Source organism: Dermacentor andersoni, chromosome 2 (genome assembly GCF_023375885.2).
Source record: "Dermacentor andersoni chromosome 2, qqDerAnde1_hic_scaffold, whole genome shotgun sequence".
NCBI classification, from domain to species: domain Eukaryota; kingdom Metazoa; phylum Arthropoda; class Arachnida; order Ixodida; family Ixodidae; genus Dermacentor; species Dermacentor andersoni.
Window position 1 is genome coordinate 185,973,106 of NC_092815.1, and position 21,280 is coordinate 185,994,385.

At 47.6% G+C, this 21,280-nt stretch overlaps 1 protein-coding gene across 1 annotated transcript in view; it reads left to right on the plus strand.

The window, feature by feature from the left end:
* Positions 1 to 20,755, plus strand: part of LOC126540823 (uncharacterized) — a 131,443-nt gene extending 110,688 nt beyond the window's left edge. Inside the window, exons 7-9 of the mRNA XM_055075970.2 lie at positions 2,252 to 2,410; positions 5,009 to 5,078; positions 20,440 to 20,755. Of these exons, the coding sequence (XP_054931945.2) occupies positions 2,252 to 2,410; positions 5,009 to 5,078; positions 20,440 to 20,507 (297 nt within the window). The 3' untranslated portion in view covers positions 20,508 to 20,755. The remainder of the gene's footprint in view (positions 1 to 2,251; positions 2,411 to 5,008; positions 5,079 to 20,439) is intronic.
* Positions 20,756 to 21,280: the final 525 nt, after the last annotated feature.

The window sequence follows — 21,280 nt, forward strand, 5'->3', positions numbered from 1 at the left end:
CCTCAGTGGGGCAAGTCACAAGGGGTTTTACATGTCTCTTCTCACGTGTATTTTTTTCACTTTTCTTTTCGCTCCAATTACATATTAGATAGCACAAATTCGCGAGCTCACACGGGGCTGTGAAAACTACGTCCACCTCATGCTTGCGTCCTACTTTCTTCAGGTTGTGCGAAACTGCATGTATGTATCGCATCACCGCGACCCTTCGTGGTTTGCGCTTTTCCTGTGTGGTTGAGCCATTTTGAGCTTCTTTAAAAGCGAACCTCCCACGGCCACCAAAAGACTAAACCCGAGCTTTCGAGACGTGACACCTGCAAACTGAAGCTGTGCTTGACCTTGTGGTTACGGGACTTTACAGGAGTTCACGCACGACAAAGCAATCCCTCGTTTGACGAGCTCAGAGTATGATGAGTCATAATGTAGGCTTTTCTTAGAGCGTGTTCAATATTCCCAACAAACATGGTCGTCCCATTTAAAATACAAAGCGAGGTCTAAAAACGGCAACCCGCCATTGGCGGGAAGTTCAAGGTTAAAAGACAAAGAACATGAAGCACTATTAAAAAATTTAACACGCTATTAGCTGATGATAGGGACGTCTGGTCACTCGGTACACTTAAAAAAACAAGAAAGTCATCAACGTATCTGTACACTTTTAAAACATGCCTTTCAACAAGTTCAGGTTGCAACTGGCGGTCCAACTTGGTTGGCAAAATCTCACAAAGCACAGGCGCAACACAAGCGCCGATACATATGCCCCTCTTTTGCACATACGTATTGATGTCATAGCTTACAATCGTGGAGCACAAATAACACTTCAACAACTCCAAGAAATTGCTCACATTGACTAAAGAGGAGTTTTGAAAGGTCACAACTCCATGAAATCACGGACTGCTAAAAACAACTCATCGTACGGCACAGAGTAAAAAAGTTCCTCGACGTCGATAGAGACACTATAGTTTGGTACAGGTAAATCCTTCCGCTAGGTCCTGCACGAGCAATTCCGAGTTCTTTAACTTGAAGGGGTCTACAGGTGTCAACGTGTGGTGGCGTTGCAAGAAAGAACGGACATGTGCTGCCAGCAGCGCTCTTCCGTCACGGTGGCATGGAACGGACACAAATGTTCGGGTGTTTTTGCGGTGAAGATTACTTCAAAGACATCACCTTTGTAGGATTTGACTGCTTTTCTGAGGCCTCCCAATTCCATTCATGCCATGCCAACTACATCCAGCATGCAACTGCTATAGGCAACTGCAACATGTCAGGACACCTAGTGGAATATAACGGAAGTGCAATACAAAGCTTGTACTTATCGACACCACGCGGTGCGCATGTCAAATGGCATGATAGGATGGTAATGATGATGGTGATGATTTAATGGCATTCTCTCTGAAATGGGACTGGGAAAAACAGTCACCTAGCGTGCTTTAATTAATCAGGTATACAATACGTGTTTTTCGTTACATCAATGTCTATACATAAGCACAATCTTCTTTTTCTTACTGAGGTCTTCTACCCTGTACCGTTGCCTATGCAACTGCTACATGGCGTGCCATCTGGCGTAATAATATGCAGCCGCAATGCAAATGGCGCACATCAAGACGCTACGCGGCGCGTGTCTCACATTGCCAGGCAAGTGGCACAGTACGATGCTAATGATGTTGATGATTTATTGACGATTTATTCGCATCTCCTTTGAAATGTGGCGGTGACATACTCACCTCGCTAGCTTTATTTAATCAGGTACACAATGTATATTTTTCTAGCATTCTTGTATACATGTCCCTAAACTTCTTTTTCTTCCTCATTCTCCAACTGCCTTGTACCCCCTTCCTGTGCATCTGGTATGTGGGGTCCTGCCTGATGTAATAATATGCAACTGCGATTCGAAACGTGCACGTGTCGACGCTACGCGGTGCGCCTGCCAGATCGCGTGTGTTCTTGCGCGCTAGGACGCGTTTATAGAGCATTTTCCTGCTGCGTGCTTGCAGGCGCTGCCGTGGCTCAGTGGTAGAGTAGCTGCCTCCAACGCAGCGGGCCCGGGTTTTATCCCGGCGGGAACTAGTTACTTTTTTTTTCTCTCATTCCCGGCGATAACTGCTACGGATACCGGCGGTGAAGGCCGCGGCGGCAGCGGACACCATCACCACCCGAAGCAGCTGTTCGAATAAGTGCATCACTTATGCTGTAAAATGAAAACAGTCCGGCAGCTCCGATCACAAGTTCCTATCATAGACACCTGCGTCACGCGCAGATCGAGGCCTTGCCGGCGATCGTGGAAGCCGTAGGGAACTGCACAGAGGTCTACCTGGACGGCGGCGTGCGGACGGGAACTGACGTCCTCAAGGCGCTTGCCCTGGGTGCCAGAGCTGTATTCGTCGGCAGGCCTGCGCTCTGGGGACTGGCCTACAACGTAAGAGTGTACTTACTGTATATTTTACACGCTTGAAGGGGCTGGTTTTTGCGGTAAATAATACCCTTACCCTTAAGGTGATCAAAATATTATTGTACACGGCAGCGAACTAGAACTACACCTACACAAGCTGTGATTTAATACTGTAATTATTCTGTCCACTTCTGCCTGCAGTCACAAAAATTTCTTACGCTATAATTGTTCGAGAGAGGAAATTCCAGCCAATCCTGAATCTAGACATATTATTAGCGAAGACGGGCTGCCATTGGTAAGCACCACATACGAACAAACAACTTCGTGATTTCATCCCCTGGTGCCTACCGAATAACTGAGACGAGAGTTTGATAGCGCTTGAAGTAGTACAGTTTATTTCATCCAGATTAAGGGTCGTCTATCGCACCTATGATAATGCTTACTTGCCACAAAAAGAAAAGTCTATTTGTCCAAAGCATTGAATCGACCTAATTCCTTAACCCCTTCAGGCACTGTGTGTACTATTGTCCAAAGCACGATATTGCTTGAAAAGCACAACCACCGATGCAAATAATGATATTTAAGATCGCGAACATCTTGCAACACTTCTGATCTTACCTGTGCTACAAAAATTGAATATGATGAGCAAAACGTGAACAAGGTGAACGCAGGAGCCAACGTTTCGACAAGTGGACTTGTCTTCTTCAAGGCGACATATGCCTTCCTCGCCACAGTATATATAGGTGGGGTTCTTCTAAAGGGGAGAGGGTGTGAGGCGGGAGGACGCGGAAACGAGGAGAAATGTGTTAGCGTGTCGAATTGAGGGTAAAGGAACGCTGTGTACAAGGTCAAAGCCAGGGCACCCCCCCCCCCCCCCCCACCCCGGTCTGTCAACACACGCGCGTTAGCCGGCATGTGTCAAGGGCGTCACACGCCTGCTGACAAAAAAAAGGGAAAGGGGAAAAAAAGGGGGGGGATACGCCAAGAAATCAAACTAAGTGTTGTCACCTATAGGTTGAAGTTTAGCATAGCGAATAGATTCTAAAGCTCCGTTTGAAACTTTTATGCCTATTGGTTGCAATGTCTTGAACTTATGGATAAGGTATGATTCTCTGTATTTTCTTTCTCGTTCAGAAGGGAAATTTGACTGTAATATGTAGAGTTTAAGTTCATCAAAGTTATGACCTGGTTGGTTGAAATGCTCGGCGACGCCTTTGGGAAGCTCTTTAGCTGTGTCCGTGCGATGTCCGTTTAATCTGACGTTCATTGATTGTCCTGTTTCACCGATATATTGTTTTATAGGAACAAGGTGAGCGCCCTCTGCTGAGGAAAGCATATGTCGCCTTGAAGAAGACAAGTCCACTTGTCGAAACGTTGGCCCCTGCGTTCACCTTGTTCACGTTTTGCTCATCGTCTTGAATTTCCATCTCCCGCATTCCCCGTCTTTTCTCCAAAAATTGAATATGTATGTTTTGGCAAAACGATTTAAAATGTACACATCTGCGTGTTCTCTCTCGATATCACTATGGTATTGTGTCGCCGGTTCACCTCTGTCATTGTTTTTCAGTGTTTTACATGCAGTTGATGTTTCAAATGGCTGGATGAGTGCTTCCAAAGTACGCTAGACATGACAGTGTTGTTTTTCTCATAACTGACTATTCTATAGAGAGTTATCACATGGAGACCACATTCAACAAATTTGACAAAACACACTGAAGAATTAAACACTCTTAAGCCATTCAGCAGCAGTACGCTTTCATGATTCTTAAAATGCGAAAAATATCTCGAAGCAAAATTTTCTATGAGCAGAATCAACTGGCCTGTGAAAGGGTTCAAAGTAAAGCGAAGCATCAGTCGACCGAATGGGGCTAAGGCGAAGGAATAACAAGTAGCGGCGTCTTGAAATGTTTATTGGGCATAGACGAGCATAGAAGACAAGTGTTGGATGCCGCTTATTTCTGCATGCCTATCAGGAACTAACAGGTGAGGTGAAATAGAGCCGGCAGTCCACACGTTGCCTGCTCCCAAAACACAGCTGCCATTTTTGGGCCACGTGTCGTTTCTGAACAGAACAACTCCAAAGCTCTTTCAGTGATAAATTAGGTTACTGAAAAGTAGAAAGCAATTGCTTCATGTAAAACACCTGTTCTTACTTATCAGGCAGCTTTTCTTTAGATGGGCCATTCACACGTTTCCCCAGCCCCTACATAAACTATGAACTACGAGATACATATGTATGTTCTCTACAACATGTAGGCAGGCGTCCTCGTCGAAACAATGGCTCCGGCGATGTCCCGTCTTCGGCCAGTATTGATCACTAAAGCATGAAAAAAAAATGGAACTGAGTCGATTTCCTACTAGTCACTGCTCCCTAAAATAAACTTGCTTCGCCGTGTTCGAAGTTTCAAAACATCAAACCAATAACCACGCATCATAGATCCTGCCGCAGGAGATCACCGTATGGAACGGCGCTGAACCCAATTATATGCTTTTGGTGAAAATCCGCGGAGGTTATCAACAGGGGAGGTCGTGCTTGGTACCGCGAAGACAGGAACTGCAGCATTTTGTTAAATTTCTATTTAAGAAATACATCAAGCATACCTTGACCGCAACTTCTTATTTTAGGGAACCGTTGGTGTCAAGAAAATGCTGGACATCTTCAGGACGGAACTTGACAGGGCTCTCACATTAATGGGTAAGCATAACAGAACATACTGCCGTAACCTGTACATAACATGACCTTGTGCTAAAAAGAGCAGGTGAAAAATTATCTGCAGCCTCAACTGTTGTGTTGACATTCTGAACGTAGCCTGACGCAGCCGCAATCGGGAGTCAAGGAAATATAAAAGCAGGGCATATGTGCAAAAGTCTGTTACTCTCCGACAGAAACACAGCCAAATACAAATGCACTTTCAACGCACCATTAAGAAGGATTGAACGCTCAGTGTTGTGGTGCACCTGAAAAGTAACGAATCAGACATACAGATTTGCTAGCTTCAAAACAGTGAATTCAAATTAAATAGTAGTGATTGGCCCAGCGCACAAAAGCAAAATAGTCCAGTTTCGGTTCCTTCTATGTGAAGTGTTTTCCAAGCGGTTTCTCATGTGCGCTAAGCAAATTAAAATTAAATTATGGGGTTTTACGTGCTAAAACCACTTTCTGATTATGAGGAACGCCGTAGTGGAGGACTCCGGAAATTTCGACCACCTGGGGTTCTTTAACGTGCACCTAAATCTAAGCACACGGGTGTTTTCGCATTTCGCCCCCATCGAAATGCGGCCGCCGATGCCGGGATTCGAGCCTGCGACCTCGTGCTCAGCATGTGCGCTAAGCAGTTTCTGGTGTTAAGAATGGCGAGCTGCAAGAAAAAATTGCCACCCTATTACGACTGGGGGACAAGGCGCGCATCCCCCACTCTCCGTCGCTGCAGCTAGACTGCGTTCGAAGAAGCGGGCTTTGTGCTGAAAACCGCCTCCATCCACGAGCCCCATCTCCATTGTGACGAAACGGGTTCGACGGACCAACTATTGTGCCCGAGGTCCCCAGCGCGAACCTGATTTTGCTACGCATGAGCAAGCCGCGGCGGGACAACGAGCTACCCAGAATGTCTCCGAGCTTCCCGGAACGACTCCCCTCTGTCGTCGGCTCCAGTCCTTCGCACCTGTGTGTATGCGTGTGTGTAGGCGTAAACGATACTGCGGAACGACTCCCCTCTGTCGTCGGCTCCAGTCCTTCGCACCTGTGTGTTTGCGTGTGTGTGTGCGTAAACCGGTCGCGGGAGGCGGCTAGTTTTGCGATGACGAAACGAACATTCGCTGCTTTGTATCGCCGGAGGACCGAGTCTTTAAAAAACGGCTGTTGGGCGGAGGCTCGACACACTTCTCTCGTGCAGTCAGGTTGGACTGACACACTTTCTCTTGAGCAGTCATGTTGGACTGACACTCTTTTTCTTAAGCAGTCATGTTAGACTGATTTAATTTCCGTAAATAAACCCATTTTCCTCGTTCTCAATGAGAAGCAGTTCTTCCCTTCATCAACGTCCTCAGCGTGTTTAAGTTGGACGGCGGCATGGGCCAGCTACCTTCGAATTCATGCCGGACTCCAATCTTGGCAACGGATCTCGAGCGATGGGATTGAGCCCCCAATCCTGACAACTGGCTGACAGCGGTGAGATGGACTTTGCGACATGGTGCTGTATCTGCGGTGAGGGCTTGATTCTTGCTTTGACTCTCTAGGCTTCATTTTGTGGTTGTTCTGTTTAGAACTGTAGGGAAGCTAGATTGTTGTGTGTTAGCTAGGTTGTGTTTTCCTAGCTAGATTTAGAGAGCAGAATCAAGGCAGTAAAGCAGCAGTCATGGGGTTAAGGACACTGCTGAGAGACGAGTTGTTGATTGTTGGTGAGGAACTGGGCCTAGATGTACGCGAGGAAATGCTAAGATCAGAATTATTGCATATCATTTCCGAACAGGCCAGTGAGGAAGATATTGAAATGGGATTGGAACATCTCAAAAAGAGAGAGAAACGGGTAAGAGAAAGAGCAGAACGGGAAAGAGAAAGAGAAGAACGGGAAAAAGAAAGAGAAGAACGGGAAAGAGAAAGAAAAGAACGCGAGTTAAGAAAAATGCAACTTGAACTTGAAAACAAACGTTTGGAGTTGTCTCAAGGAAGTGAAGGCGCTCTGGGACGATCAAGTGAAGCAGAATCGTACCGCATGGACAGGCTATTAAAGCCATTTGAGGTCGGGAGCGACATAGGCTTGTTCCTAAGCAATATTGAAAGGACTTGCGAAAAGATGAACTTCGGCCCGAATACATGGCCACAGCGGTTGCTGTCTATGTTGCCGTGCGAGGCGGCGGAAGTAATCGCCAGACTGAGTGCACAGGATGCATATGATTATGCAAAAGTTAAGGCTTGTCTCTTGAAGAAATACCGCCTTTCAGCTGAAGCTTTTCGGCAAAGGTTTAGGAGCACAGGCAAGAAAGATAGCGAGGGATATCCGGAGTTTGCATATAGCTTAAAGGCCAACCTAGTCGAGTGGCTTAAAAGCGCGGAAGCGTACGACAACAAAGACATGATCATTGAATGCATGTGTCTAGAACAGTTTTACAAAACCATCCCCCAAGCTGTGAAACTGTGGGTGCAAGACAGAGGTAATGTAAACACTGTGGAAAGGGCGGCTGAATTAGCCGAAGAGTACGCAACCTGTAGAAAGTTGAACGCCGAGGAGGGAAACTGGGACGGTCGAAATAGACCGCGGAAACCATTTCCGTTCAAAAAGGGTGCGCAGACTAGACGATCGGAGCCCGTAGACATGGCGAAAAAGCCCGCAGAAAAGAGCGAGGAGAAACTTAACGGAGAAACCGCACAAAAAGCACAGAAAAGAAAGTTCGAATCTTTTATACCAATGCGCTGTTACAAATGCCACAAACTGGGACATATAGCTGTAAACTGCGAGAAGTCTAGCGTAGTTTTCTCCTACGTGGAGGAAAAAGATGAGAATATGGAACTTTTAAGTCCATATCTTCACGACCTGCAAGTTAATGGAAAACCATGCCGAGTGCTAAGAGACAGTGCCGCCACGATGGACATTGTCCATCCGTCTTACGTGACGGTAGATGACTTCACCGGAGAAGTAGCATGGATAAAACAGGTTGTAGAAGAACACAGCGTGTGTCTGCCCATGGCCAAAGTCAAAATCAATGGACCATTCGGGGAGCTAGAGACTGAGGCTGCAGTTTCCAAATTTTTGTCACTGCAGTATCCTTACATCTTTTCGAATCGTTCGAATCAGTTACTGTGTGACAAAGGGCTCAAACTGGGAGAGGGCATAGTACAAGCATTGACCCGAGGCCAAGCCCGTAAGATCGCGGCGCTTTCGGTGGAAAATGCACAAGCTCCTCCAGCGGAAGCAGAAAAAGGGATAACTTCAATACCCGAATCCGAGCTAGGCCCGAGGGACAAAAGAACAGTTGAGGAGAGCCTGCCAGCTGACCAGCTCAATGAGAGCGTAGCACTTGAGTGTCAAAGTTCTAGCCTGCAGGAAGAGCAAGCTGACGCACTCACAAGCGAGACAGGGTCGTTATTATCACCGGCCTCAAAGAACTTTGATCAGCTCTTACGTGTGGATAAAGAGTCACTGGCAGCTGAGCAAAAGAATGATGAGAGCTTAGCTAAATTACATGACACAGCTAAAGAAGGCATTGCTAGGCGCAACGCGACGATACATGAGAGAGGAGGTTTGTTGTATCGGCACTACAGAGATCGAAAGGGTAGGATTTTAGATCAGTTAGTCGTACCTACTAAGTATAGGGAGGACCTTTTGAGTCTCTGTCATGGAAATGGGTGGGCCGGCCACCTAGGCATAAACAAATCAAAGGAAAGATTGCTTATGGAATACTACTGGCCTGGCTGTTTCAAAGACGTAGAAAACTTTGTAAGATCATGCGACGCCTGCCAGCGTTCGGGTAAACCAGGAGAGACATGGAAAGCTCCACTGAAGGTAGTGCCCTTAATAACAGAGCCTTTCAGACGACTTGTAATAGACATGGTAGGGCCTCTTCCAAAAACAAAATCGGGCTACAGGTACTTGTTTACCATGCTGTGTCCGGCTACCAAGTTTCCAGAAGCAATCCCTTTGAGAGAGCTCAGTTCCACCGAAGTAGTAGACGCGCTTTTAACAGTGTTTGCACGAGTTGGGTTTCCAGCCGAAATGCAGGCAGATGAAGGGTCAGTATTCACGAGCGCACTGACTTCCACATTCTTGCAAAAGTGCGGGGTAAAGTTAATACACAGTTCTGTCTATCACCCTCAGTCAAACAGTGTAGAGAGGTGGCATTCGGTGCTTAAGCGAGTTTTGCGTGCGCTCTGTTACGAGCATAAGGAGGACTCGGAGAACTGTCTGCCGGCAACTTTGTTTGCTTTGCGAACGGTTCCACATGAAGCGACAGGGTTCTCACCAGCACAACTAGTGTATGGGAGGACACTCCGTTCTCCACTGAGAATGTTAAGAGAGATGTGGGAGGAAAGAGGTGAGAGTCCAACAGTGGTTGAATACGTGCTAAATTTACTGGAACGGCTAAGCGCAACCCAAGAACTAGTCGGAAAGAACATGGGAGTAGCTCAAAAGAACGCCAAATTCTATTACGACAAGAATGCGAGGCTTCGTACGTTTAACGCCGGAGACCAGGTAATGATCCTCAAACCTTCAAGAAAGAACAAGCTTGAAGTTCACTGGGACGGGCCCGTTAAAGTGTTGCACAAACTTTCAGACACTAACTATGCTTTGAGAATGCCCGGTCGCAGGAAGGAAGTGAGGATATATCACTGTAATTTGATGAAGCCGTATGTAGAGCGGAGCGGAGTCGTTAGCTATACCATCAAAGAGCCGGATGGCATTAGTACCAAGTTTAAGGAGTATAGGGCGACCTCCAACTCTGAAATCGCTCTAGAAGAAGTAGTCGAGCACTCGGTAAGCTCGCACGCTCTAAGACCCGAGCAGCTAGATGAGCTAAAAGAGGTGTTAGGGGAATATCTCGACAGATTCAGCGATCGGCCTTGTAGAACCGAACTGATAACGCATGAAATTGAGCTGACATCAACCGAACCAGTAAGATCAAAGCCTTACAGGGTGTCTCCAAGACAGAGAGAGATTATGGAGGCAGAGATACAGCGCATGCTAGAGTTAGGAGTTATTGAGCCCGCAGAGAGTGACTACACGTCACCGCTAATACTGGTAGAAACCCCTAACAAGGACCCTCGTCCGTGTGTTGACTACAGGAAGTTAAATGCCATCACTAGGGATCAGCTGTACCCGATACCCAACATTGAGGAACGAATTGAAAGAGTTAGCGCTGCTAAATACATTTCAACTATAGATCTCGTGCGGGGGTACTGGCAAGTTCCCCTTTCAGAAAGTGCCAGCCGCTATGCCGCATTCATCTCGCCTGTAGGCACTTTTCGCCCTCTCGCGCTCAGCTTCGGGCTGAAGAACGCGCCGTTTAGCTTCTCTAAGTTAATGGATATTGTCCTAAAAGACTTGCAGGAGTTCGCCTTGCCCTATCTTGATGATGTGGCAATTTTTTCGGACAGCTGGGAACAACACGTATTGCACCTCAAACAGGTGTTCTCACGGTTGAGGGAAGCCGGCTTGACGATGAAAGCGAAAAAGTGTAGGTTTGGTTGTTCGCAGGTTACTTATCTGGGCCATGTTGTCGGTCAGGGCATGAGACGGCCGGCGGAGCTGAAAATAGCTACGATTGGAGGATTTTCTCAGCCGCGCACGAAAACGGACCTTCGTTCATTTTTGGGACTTGTGGGGTACTATCAACGGTACATTCCGAATTACTCGCAAATGGCAAGTCCATTAACAGACGCCCTCCGAAAGGGAGCACCGAGTAACGTACACTGGGATAAGGACAAAGAGAACGCTTTCCAAAGTTTGAAAACGCTATTGGTTTCTCGCCCTGTGCTTCGCGCGCCAGACTACACAAAGGAATTCATAGTTCAATGCGACGCAAGTGACAGAGGTATGGGCGTGGTACTTAGTCAGGTCGGCGACGATAACGAGGAGCATCCTATCCTCTATGCCAGCCGTAAACTAAATGTAAGAGAGGAAGCCTACAGCGCTTCAGAGAAGGAATGTGCTTGTTTAGTTTGGGCCGCACAGAAGTTGTCGTGTTACTTGTACGGAGCGAAGTTCATCTTCGAGACCGACCACTGTCCTCTGACGTGGCTCAATCAAATGTCACACAAAAATGGCCGCTTGCTCCGATGGAGCCTCACTCTCCAAGGCTACACCTTCTCCGTTAGATATAAGAAGGGAAAGTTGCATAGCAATGCGGATGGTTTGAGCAGGCTAATTTGAATTCTGCGTTTGAGGGTCCCGCCTAAATTTTAGGGTTACTAGTGCTAATTTTATTAAGCGAAGAAGATCCCCTCTCATTTAGCAGGATTCCCTCCATGATTGCTGAATTCGTCAGCAGGAATTTGCTTCAGAAATTGGCATAGCGAAATGCAGCATTTTTTGTTTCTGCACTTCTGTTGTTTTTTTTTTTTTTTTGAAGCCTAGCGAGTATAAAGTGAGGGCCAATGCACGTCATCTCGGCGCAGAGCCGTGTTGTGGGGTTCATTTTGCAGTTGCCTGTCCTTGTTGGAGGCTTTGGGGCGGTGACATCAATACACAAGTGGTCGCTGCGAGCCAAGACATCAATCCCCCCCCCTGACCACCTGCCGTTCTCTTCCTGCCTAGCGGTTGTCAGCGCTAGACAGTCGAGATTTTTCGGGCCATGGAGGCGCTGTTAAGAATGGCGAGCTGCAAGGAAAAATTGCCACCCAATTACGACTGGGGGACAAGGCGCGCATCCCCCACTCTCCGTCGCTGCAGCTAGACTGCGTTCGAAGAAGCGGGCTTTGTGCTGAAAACCGCCTGCATCCACGAGCCCCATCTCCGTTGTGACGAAACGGGTTCGACGGACGAACTATTGTGCCTGAGGTCCCCAGCGCGAACCTGATTTTGCTACGCATGAGCAAGCCGCGGCGGGACAACGAGCTACCCAGAATGTCTCCGAGCTTCCCGGAACGACTCCCCTCTGTCGTCGGCTCCAGTCCTTCGCACCTGTGTGTTTGCGTGTGTGTAGGCGTAAACGATACTGCGGAACGACTCCCCTCTGTCGTCGGCTCCAGTCCTTCGCACCTGTGTGTTTGCGTGTGTGTGTGCGTAAACCGGTCGCGGGAGGCGGCTAGTTTTGCGATGACGAAACGAACATTCGCTGCTTTGTATCGCCGGAGGACCGAGTGTTTAAAAAACGGCTGTTGGGCGGAGGCTCGACACACTTCTCTCGTGCAGTCAGGTTGGACTGACACACTTTCTCTTGAGCAGTCATGTTGGACTGACACTCTTTTTCTTAAGCAGTCATGTTAGACTGATTTAATTTCCGTAAATAAACCCATTTTCCTCGTTCTCAATGAGAAGCAGTTCTTCCCTTCATCAACGTCCTCAGCGTGTTTAAGTTGGACGGCGGCATGGGCCAGCTACCTTCGAATTCATGCCGGACTCCAATCTTGGCAACGGATCTCGAGCGATGGGATTGAGCTCCCAATCCTGACACTGGCCATTATTGTTTATGGTTGTCGGTATAGCTGGTGGCAGGTGATACAGCAACTGTTGTCGCAGCAATATAGTTCCGTGCCTAAGGAACCCAAGAAGTCTGATTACTGTTTTTCCTGGCACGCATAGATATATTCATAACTCCGAAGCAGATACCAAATTTTAGACTCAAGACATGTGGTACCTCACTTTAGGCACATTGTTGGCCTAAATAGGCACTGTAAATCGTTCGCAAACCGCGACCTGATGTATGTATTGAATGTGAGTAGCTCATTTTCATGGTAAGAAAACTTCGAAGCTTTCAGTTGTGAATCTGAAAGGTAGCAATCATATTGCGCTTGCCGTCGCTTTACATCGATTTGAACCCGCCGCGGTTGCTCAGTGGTTATGGTGTTAGGCTGCTGAGCACGAGGTCGCGGGATCGAATCCCGGCCACGGCGGCCGCATTTCGATGGGGGCGAAATGTGAAAACACCCGTGTACTTAGATTTAGGTGCACGTTAAAGAACCCCAGGTGGTCGAAATTTCCGGAGTCCTCCACTACGGCGTGCCTCATAATCAGAAAGTGGTTTTGGCACGTAAAACCCCATAATTATTACATCGATTTGCTAAGCACGCGAGAGGCCACTTTTTTTTTCAGTCCACATACTGCATCCAACACACTTAACGCAATTGTTCTGACACAATGAGCGGGTATTATACTGTATATTTACAGTACAAAACATTACAATAGTGCGTCAAGTGTAACAAATCGGAAAACCCAATATAGGCAATGAAAGCTAACAAGCAGTCAATGAGAAAACTCGAATGCACGCCTAACGAATCGAACTAAGTCAATTTTCCAATAAGGAAAGACGCGTGTTGCTTAAAATTCTTTGTATAACTTTACATATCAGTAACACACAATTATTGTTTGAATGTTTTGCAATTCAAGAGAGCACCTTTTGTCATTCAGAATGAGCTCGTAGGCTGTAAACGAGCGTAAAACACCGACAGCGGCGAATGGAGCGCTTTCTTAACTTCCGCATACTTGACAGCTTAACGCCCTCTGATGTACTAGGGTAAACGCTTGCAAGAACCTCCGATACTTTCTTTAAGCAGAAAACAAATCCACATTTCTTGCCCAAGATTGACTGCAACTGTACACGAACTTTTTCGACAGCACTGCCACACACGTTGGATGCATTAAACTTGCGTTATGGTGCGGTAGGTGTGTCATGTGAACTGATCACAAGAACTCCTCATTATGCGCTTTTTGTATATCGCCATGACTTTATTCTTCGCAAAGTGCTTCTGTATTGATCACACGTTTGAGTACAGTAGCATTTATCTTTTTAGATACACCCGTTTAACAGAGGAAGAGCGGGTTGAGCAGCAGAGTTCATCGCAGAGTGGCGACAACGCGATCGGCTTGTGTGTCTAGGCAATGAAACACAAGGCGCGCATGCACCGAAGGGTAGCGCTTTACTACAGTCGTTATTACTTCCAGCAGATTTTAGCTGTTCTGCTTGACACACACGAAGCGCAATCTACATTCAACGCCCTTTCCAGTGTATAGTCTACAATAGACTTTTCCCAAAATGCTGCAACTTTCTCCTTGAAGTGCCCGTCCGCAGTGTAACATGAAGTTGTGTGCCCACTGCCACTTCCTTGATACGGAGTATCAGACAGGCGAGCAGAGGCCTTCGATAGCTGAACTAATGTTGAAAGCGCAAGCCCTTCTTTACTAGGACGCGTTGTCAGGTGCGCAGCCATTATCAGCAGCGTCTGTCAATTCTACCAGATGTTATAGAAAGAATTAGGTGAATGCGCTTTCGAAACAAGAGAACGGCTCAGAAAAACATTCTTATGCGAACCATGGATTAAACACTGAAGACTATTTAAAATATTTATTTACAAAAACAACTACAGTGCTGGCCTGTTCAGCCGACGGCTCAAAAGTAAGGAGCAGTTCGTCTTCGTCGGGGCGCCCGCGCGCATTGTGGAAAAGAAACGCGCAATATGCATTTAGCATTATCTCAGGCGGAAGAAGCATCGTACCGGTGCATCTAAATATCGGTGTTGACAAGAGAGTAATAGGGTTTGAAACATGAGACATGCGCAATATCAGTGCCATGCAAGGCAGATGAGGTACTGGCATCGACTGGAGCGATTTCATATGTAACTGGAGTCAGGGCACGCAGCACTCGGTATGGGCCTGTGTACCGATACATTTTTCTGGCAGCCCAACACGACGGGTCGTGCAGTAAAAGCGATCCAAGCGAAAAGTGCACGTCTCTCCGTTGTCGATCGTAAAAACTTCGTTGGTTCTCTTGGGAAGTCTGGAGCGGAGCGGCAGTTATTTCGCGTTTTTGCGCTGCCCTGGTGATGGCGGCGAGTGCATATTTGCTGGCCGCTGCTATGGCGGATGGAAGGGTTGTGTGCAGTGGCAATGTTGGTTCTCGGCTGAACAACAGATGAAACGGGAAATAACCGGCAGTGTCGTGGCGCGACGAATTACGTGCAAATGTGACATGGTGGAGCAAGGTCCCAATCAGTATGGTCAGACGAGACATATTTGCAAGCATGTCTCTGAGAATTCAATTCAGACGCTCCATGAGACCATTAGTTTGCGGATAGTAAGATGTAGTCAGGTTGTGCCTGGTTGAGCAGGACTGCTGGATGTTGGCGATGACTTTTGAAATGAATTACCGGCCATGGTCAGTGAGCAGCAGGCTTTGAACTGCGTAAGAGAAAATCAGCGACATCTGTACCGCAGTTTGTTGAAAGCGCTCAGATGATTGCGTAACGCGCGGCCTAATCTGTCGCCACAGGGACCCACTTGCTGCCCGATGTTGATAGAGGGAAAGCGCCAAATAAATTCAAACCAACGCGAAAGAACGGCTCCGACGAGACGTCGAGCGGTTCAAGGCAACCGGTAGGGAGCGTCGATGGTGTTTTTCGGCGCTGGCATTTCTCACAAGCCGCAACGCATTTTCAGACACAGTCCCGGAGGACAAAGAAGTGAAGGGATGAATCGGAAGGCAAAGATTCCAAGTGATCAGTGAAGGCGTGCAAGGTGGTATCACGGCGTCGCTGGTCGGTGACATGGAGCAGTTGAGAAAGGGATAAAACGCAAGCGTCGGTGTCGGTGCCAGTGATGGCGGCTGGTTCGTCCACTGGATAGCGTGATAAACAGTCTGCATCATCATGTAGGCGGCCCGACTTGTACACTACTATATAGGAAAAATCTTGTAGCCGCAGAGCACAGCGACGAAGCCTACATGTAGGATTCTTAGCTGCCGAAAGCCAACAGAGCGCGTGGTGGTCCGGGGTTACCAACAAGTGCGTGTCTTACAAATACGGGTGGAAAATACGGTGGAAAAAAACCGCCCAGCCGAGAAGCACGCATGCGCGCACTGTAGTCGAATAGTTGCGCTCCGCTGCTGCGAAGAGGCGGATATAGAGTAGGCGATTGAACGAGCTTGGCCCCGTTGGCGTTGGGCTAAGATGGCTCCGATGGCGTGACCATTGTCGTCGGTACGAAGCTCTGTAAAAAAGGACGGGTCAATGTGGGCCAGATAGGTGGCGTGGTGAGAATCGTGGTGATGTTTGCAGAAGCGGCAGCTTCAGCTGCACCCCGAGTAAATGGCACATCCTTCTTCAGAATATCAGTCAATGGTCGGGCAATTGCTGCGAAATCTTTCACGAACCATGAGAAGTAGCAGCATAGTCCTACGAACTTCCGGACGTTTTTGACAGGCTGGTGTACAGGAAATGACGTGACAGCACGGCGTTTATCCGGGTGTGGTTATATACCAGAAGCGTCGACGAGCTGGCCCAGCACTTTTATCTACCAGCGACCGAAGTGACGCCTTGATGAATTCAGTTAGTCTAGCCTTCCGAAACACGTGTAGAATACCTGAAAAGCGCTCAAGGTGTGTCTCAAAAGTCGGCGAATATACAAAAACATCGTCTAGGTAGCGAAGGGGTGTGACCATTTGAACCCTTGAAGCAGAGTCCATCGTACCTTAGAATCTTGCCAGGGCGTTACATAGACCGAATGGCATAACTTTGAATTGATATAGGCCACCAGGGGGAACGAATGCAGTCTCCTCATGGGCCCTTTTATGCACAGAAATATGCCAATACCCAAACCGATGATCTATTGATTAAATGTAATTGGCAACATGCGGACGATGCAGGGCGTCGTCTATTCGAGGCAAGGGACAGACGTCCTTTTTGGTAAGTCGGTTGCGATAGCGATAATCTACGCAAAAACGTCAAGTGCCATCTTCCTTGTTAACAGGCACAACGGGCGATGCCAAAGGCCTCAGCGAGAGTCGAACAATGGATTTGGCAAGCATCTTCTTCACTTCATCTTGAATATAACCTTACGCTCTGGTACAGAAACTCGATATGGCTGACGATGAATGGCGCTAGCGTCACCAGTATTTATGTGATCCTGAACAAGTGAAGTCTGACCAAAGATGTCGCGGTAGAAAACCAAAAGTAGGCGTAGAGCTGCAGCTTGTTCAGGCAATAGGTCTGCAGGAATCATGGGACTGCTGAAGTAACATTGGACGAAGAGGACACAGACCTCAAGACAAAATTGACGACGGGAAGGCATGCCCGGTTATTGGCGACAGTTCCGATGCACTGCGGTATAGAGATATTGCGCATCAAATGCGCATCAGGAACGGGTGTGACGACGTAATCACCATCGGGCACGGGAAAAGATTATCGCAAATCGCCGAAGGTCAACGCTTTGCACGGCAGCCCGACGAACGCGATCGTACTAATGTTGTTCAAGAGTTGGGCACGAGCATGTGGGATAAGAAGTTCGCGGTAAAAGGGTACCAGCAGGATAGTCTATCAGCGCGGGATGCGCCCTAAGAAAGTCTAGTTAAACGATAAGATCGTGGGGGCAATTGATCAGGGGCTCTATAACGTAAAACTATTCCAAACTTTTCTATTCCATTTCTGCTATCAGCCCTCCACGATTGGTCAAAAACTTTCTTCGACCACGCCCACTTCACCTGTCTGTCACGCGACGTCACGAAAACCGCGATACCTCCCCATCTCATATGATGTGTACACACTGATTATGCATGATTTGACAGAAAAAAGAAAAAACAGTTATTTCTGATTCGATCCCTTTTCGCCATTCGCCCTCGGCTATTGGTAAAATGTTTTCGGGCTGCACCCACTTCATCTGCCTGTCACACGACATCACAAAACCGCACAAACTCACCCTGTCAAAGTGACGTGTACGCGGTAAAGATGCAATTATATGCGGAACAAAACTGAATTTCCTTCGGAATAGCCGCAAGCTGCCCCGTTCCGAAAGGAATAAAAGATGGCTGCCGCCTATCGCTGAGACGCTGGCTGCTCGCACCTGCCGGAGAGCATGGGTGTATTTGCGTATAATAAAACTTCTTGCGTGGCCGTGTAACGTCTTCGAGCTCTTTCGGCACGTTTACCACCTCATTCTGCCAACTCTTCTTTGCTGAGGGTCAGGTTTAGCGTCATTCTTAAGCTTCCGTTGCATGCCGCCGTGATTTTCGACCAGCCACCACAAGCTAAGTAAGGGAAAGCCGACCAATCGCAGACGCCGGCACCACCATCTTCATCCGGTTATCGATTTTCAGTGCACTGGCTCTGCCCTAGTGAATCCCTCTCCACTTGAGCGTTCTCCTCGCCTTTTGTCAGCCAATTAGATACGACAAGCCGCTCAGTGTAGGCAATGTTATTCGTTTTTCATGCAAACAAAAGAGACCGCCTATGAACGAGGAGAGCGTTTGATTGGTCTGTTCAGACAACCCTGCGGGTGACCGCCCGGTGCTTGCGTCGGTGGTTACACAAATTTGACGTCAGGAGATTGGGATAGAAACATATTGGAATAGCTTTACGTTATAGGGCCCCGGCACTGTAAAAACAAGTGGTACGTGGCGGCCAGTGATGCTTACACATTCCAGTACACATTACACAGTACGGGCAGTACACATTCAAGTGACGGGAACAGTTGTACGCCTTTTGTAGTAGCAGGCGTAAGAACCTTTTTTAGTCGACCACGGAGGTTAGCACTCATTATGGGCACCTGGGCTCCAATATCAATTAAGGCCGTCGAATGGACACCGTCGACGTGAACAACAAGTAAGTTCTGGTTAGTTGGGAACGTTTATAGAGGATTTAGGCATGATGAAAATAATACAGCGCTACCACCATATCCAGCTTTTCCGGACACGTACCAACTAGCGCCCCAAGCAGGCCCGGCACGAAGCTAGCGCGTTTTCAATGGAACGAGAGGGTTTTTCGCGAATAACAAAAGCTGCAGGACGATTATTGAAAAAGGCAGGTTACAAACGTGCTCTGGAAGACAATCCACGCGAGCCAAGTGCAGTGATCACTCTATGGCACATAAGAATTTTGTTCCCACAGCGGTTAAACTTTTAGCAATGGAAGCCTATGGAAACGACGAAAACTTGTGCTCGATTTTTGAGGCAAGAACGATGACTGTAATAAAACTATCCCGTCTATCGTAATACCCAGTGCAGCGTATGTAGTCCGGAGACTCGGCTTTCGATTGATGCCCATCTCGACTCTCTACATATGGCGTAAGACTGTTCCCGAAAGCGATTTTTGTAACACTGTCGTGAAAATTCACGTGGTATCTATAAAAACATGAGCGTACCGCTTGGCTCAAAATTGGATCAAAATGGCGCAAGATTGGCGGAGACGTGAGTAGGAGACGAAGAGACGTAAAGGCATCATCAGAGGCTTCCGACCAAGCAGAAAGTTCATTGTCGCCTTGGAGAAGTTGGTTTAGTGGTGCGATCACAGTAGCGAAATTGCGAACGAAACGTCGAAAATAGGAGCATAGGCCAATGAAGCTGCGCAGTGCTTTCAAGTTAACGGGCTTCGGAAATTCGGATACGGCGCGAAGTTTAGCAGGATCAGGATGAATGCCTTCTTTGGAGACAACGTGGCCTAATATAGGCAGTTTTCGAGCTGAAAATCGGCACTTTCTTAAGTTAAGCTGGAGACCAGCATTCCGGAGTCAGGTCAAAAGTTGATGTAAATCCCGAAGATGGGTCGGAAAATCACGGGAAAAGACGACAACGTCGTCGAGGCAGCAGAGACGAGTATGCCACTTCAGGCCGCGTAGGATGCCGTCCATCATGCGTTCAAAGGTGGCGGGCGCATTGCACAGACCGAACGGCATTACAGTGAATTCATACATGCCGTCTGGTGTTACAAACGCGGTTTCAGAAGAGTCAGCGTCAGCCATGGGCACCTGCCAGTAGCCAGAGTGGAGATCTAAGGAGGAAAAAAACTCAGCTCCTTGCAAACAGTCAAGTGCGTCGTCAATACGTGGCAACGGGTATACATCCTTTCGGGTAATCTTGTTAAGCCTTCGATAACCGAGGCTGGCCTGGAATCAGCCTGGCTACGCCAACTGCAGGGCAAAGGCCTCTCCCATACTTCTCCAACTACCCCGGTCATGTGCTAATTGTGGCCATGTTGTCTCTGCAAACTTCTTAATCTCATCCGTCCACCTGACTTTCTGCCGCCCCTTGCTACGCTTCCCTTGTCTTGGAATCCATTCCGTAACCCTTAATAACCATCGGTTATCTTCCCTCCTCATGACATGCCCTGCCCATGCGCATTTCTTCTTCTTTATTTCAATTAAGATGTCACTAACTCGCGTTTGTTCCCTCACCCAATCTGCTATCTTCTTATCCCTTAACGTTACACCCACCATTCTTCTTTCCATAGCTCGTTGCGTCGTCCTCAATTTCAGTAGAACCCTTTTCATAAGCCTCCAGGTTTCTGCCCCGTAGGTGCGTGCTGGTAAGACACAGTTGTTATACACTTTTCTCTGGAGGGATAATGGCAACCTGCTGGTCATGATCTGCAACAGCAATGAGTGTTTAATGACGCGCCCTCACTTCTTATTTTGTCGTTGCAGGTCACTCGTCTGTGGACACTCTTCGGCCCCAAGACTTGATTCGGCAGGAGCGCTATGGCCTTCTATAAAACAGGATGCTGAGAGTGTGAACTCACCTAGGAAATGTATTATAGTTTATGCAATAAGCATAAAATACTGCACAATATCAGCACAAAAGGAACCAAAAGGCATAAAACAACCCAATGTCGTGTCGCTAATGCCCCTATCTTCATTTTGATTTAGCACGGCATTTGAACTTATCAGCTAAAACGAATCACAGTCCACCAAACGGTATACAAATGCAATAATTTATTACGATCTGCAATAAATTTATTCCAGCTAATACAGTTTTTACGCGATGTTCTTGTGCAGCGCTGTATTAATTAATGTGTTTTGTTCATGACGTACACTTGGCACTTTGCAGAAATTCCCACTCCTGAAGTTTGCATCTCACTTGCATACAGAAATCCTAATTAGCGCTAAGAAGACAAAGATGGTCAGACATGATAAGTCCTAGTGCTGTTCTCTGTCCTTGTCATTTTAGCCCTACTAAGGATTCCGGCCTGGCAGACCAACTAGCCTCATTTACCGCCTTGACGTCAGTGACCTTCTATTCCTACGTGAACACTGTTTTTAGAGCTCAGCCCTTAGGCGCCTGTTCCTGCAGCGAGCGTCGGCGTCGTACATTGTAACCGAGTGAACGAGCACAGTGAAGGATGACAGCGAACGCGGAGCGTAGCAGAATATGAAAGACGGCGATAGCGAAGAGAGCACGAAGAGGAAAGCGGAGGAGGAGGATGCAGCGGAACCATGAGGCGGAATGCGACAGAGGAGGGTACTTGAAAAGCGTGAGAATAAAAAG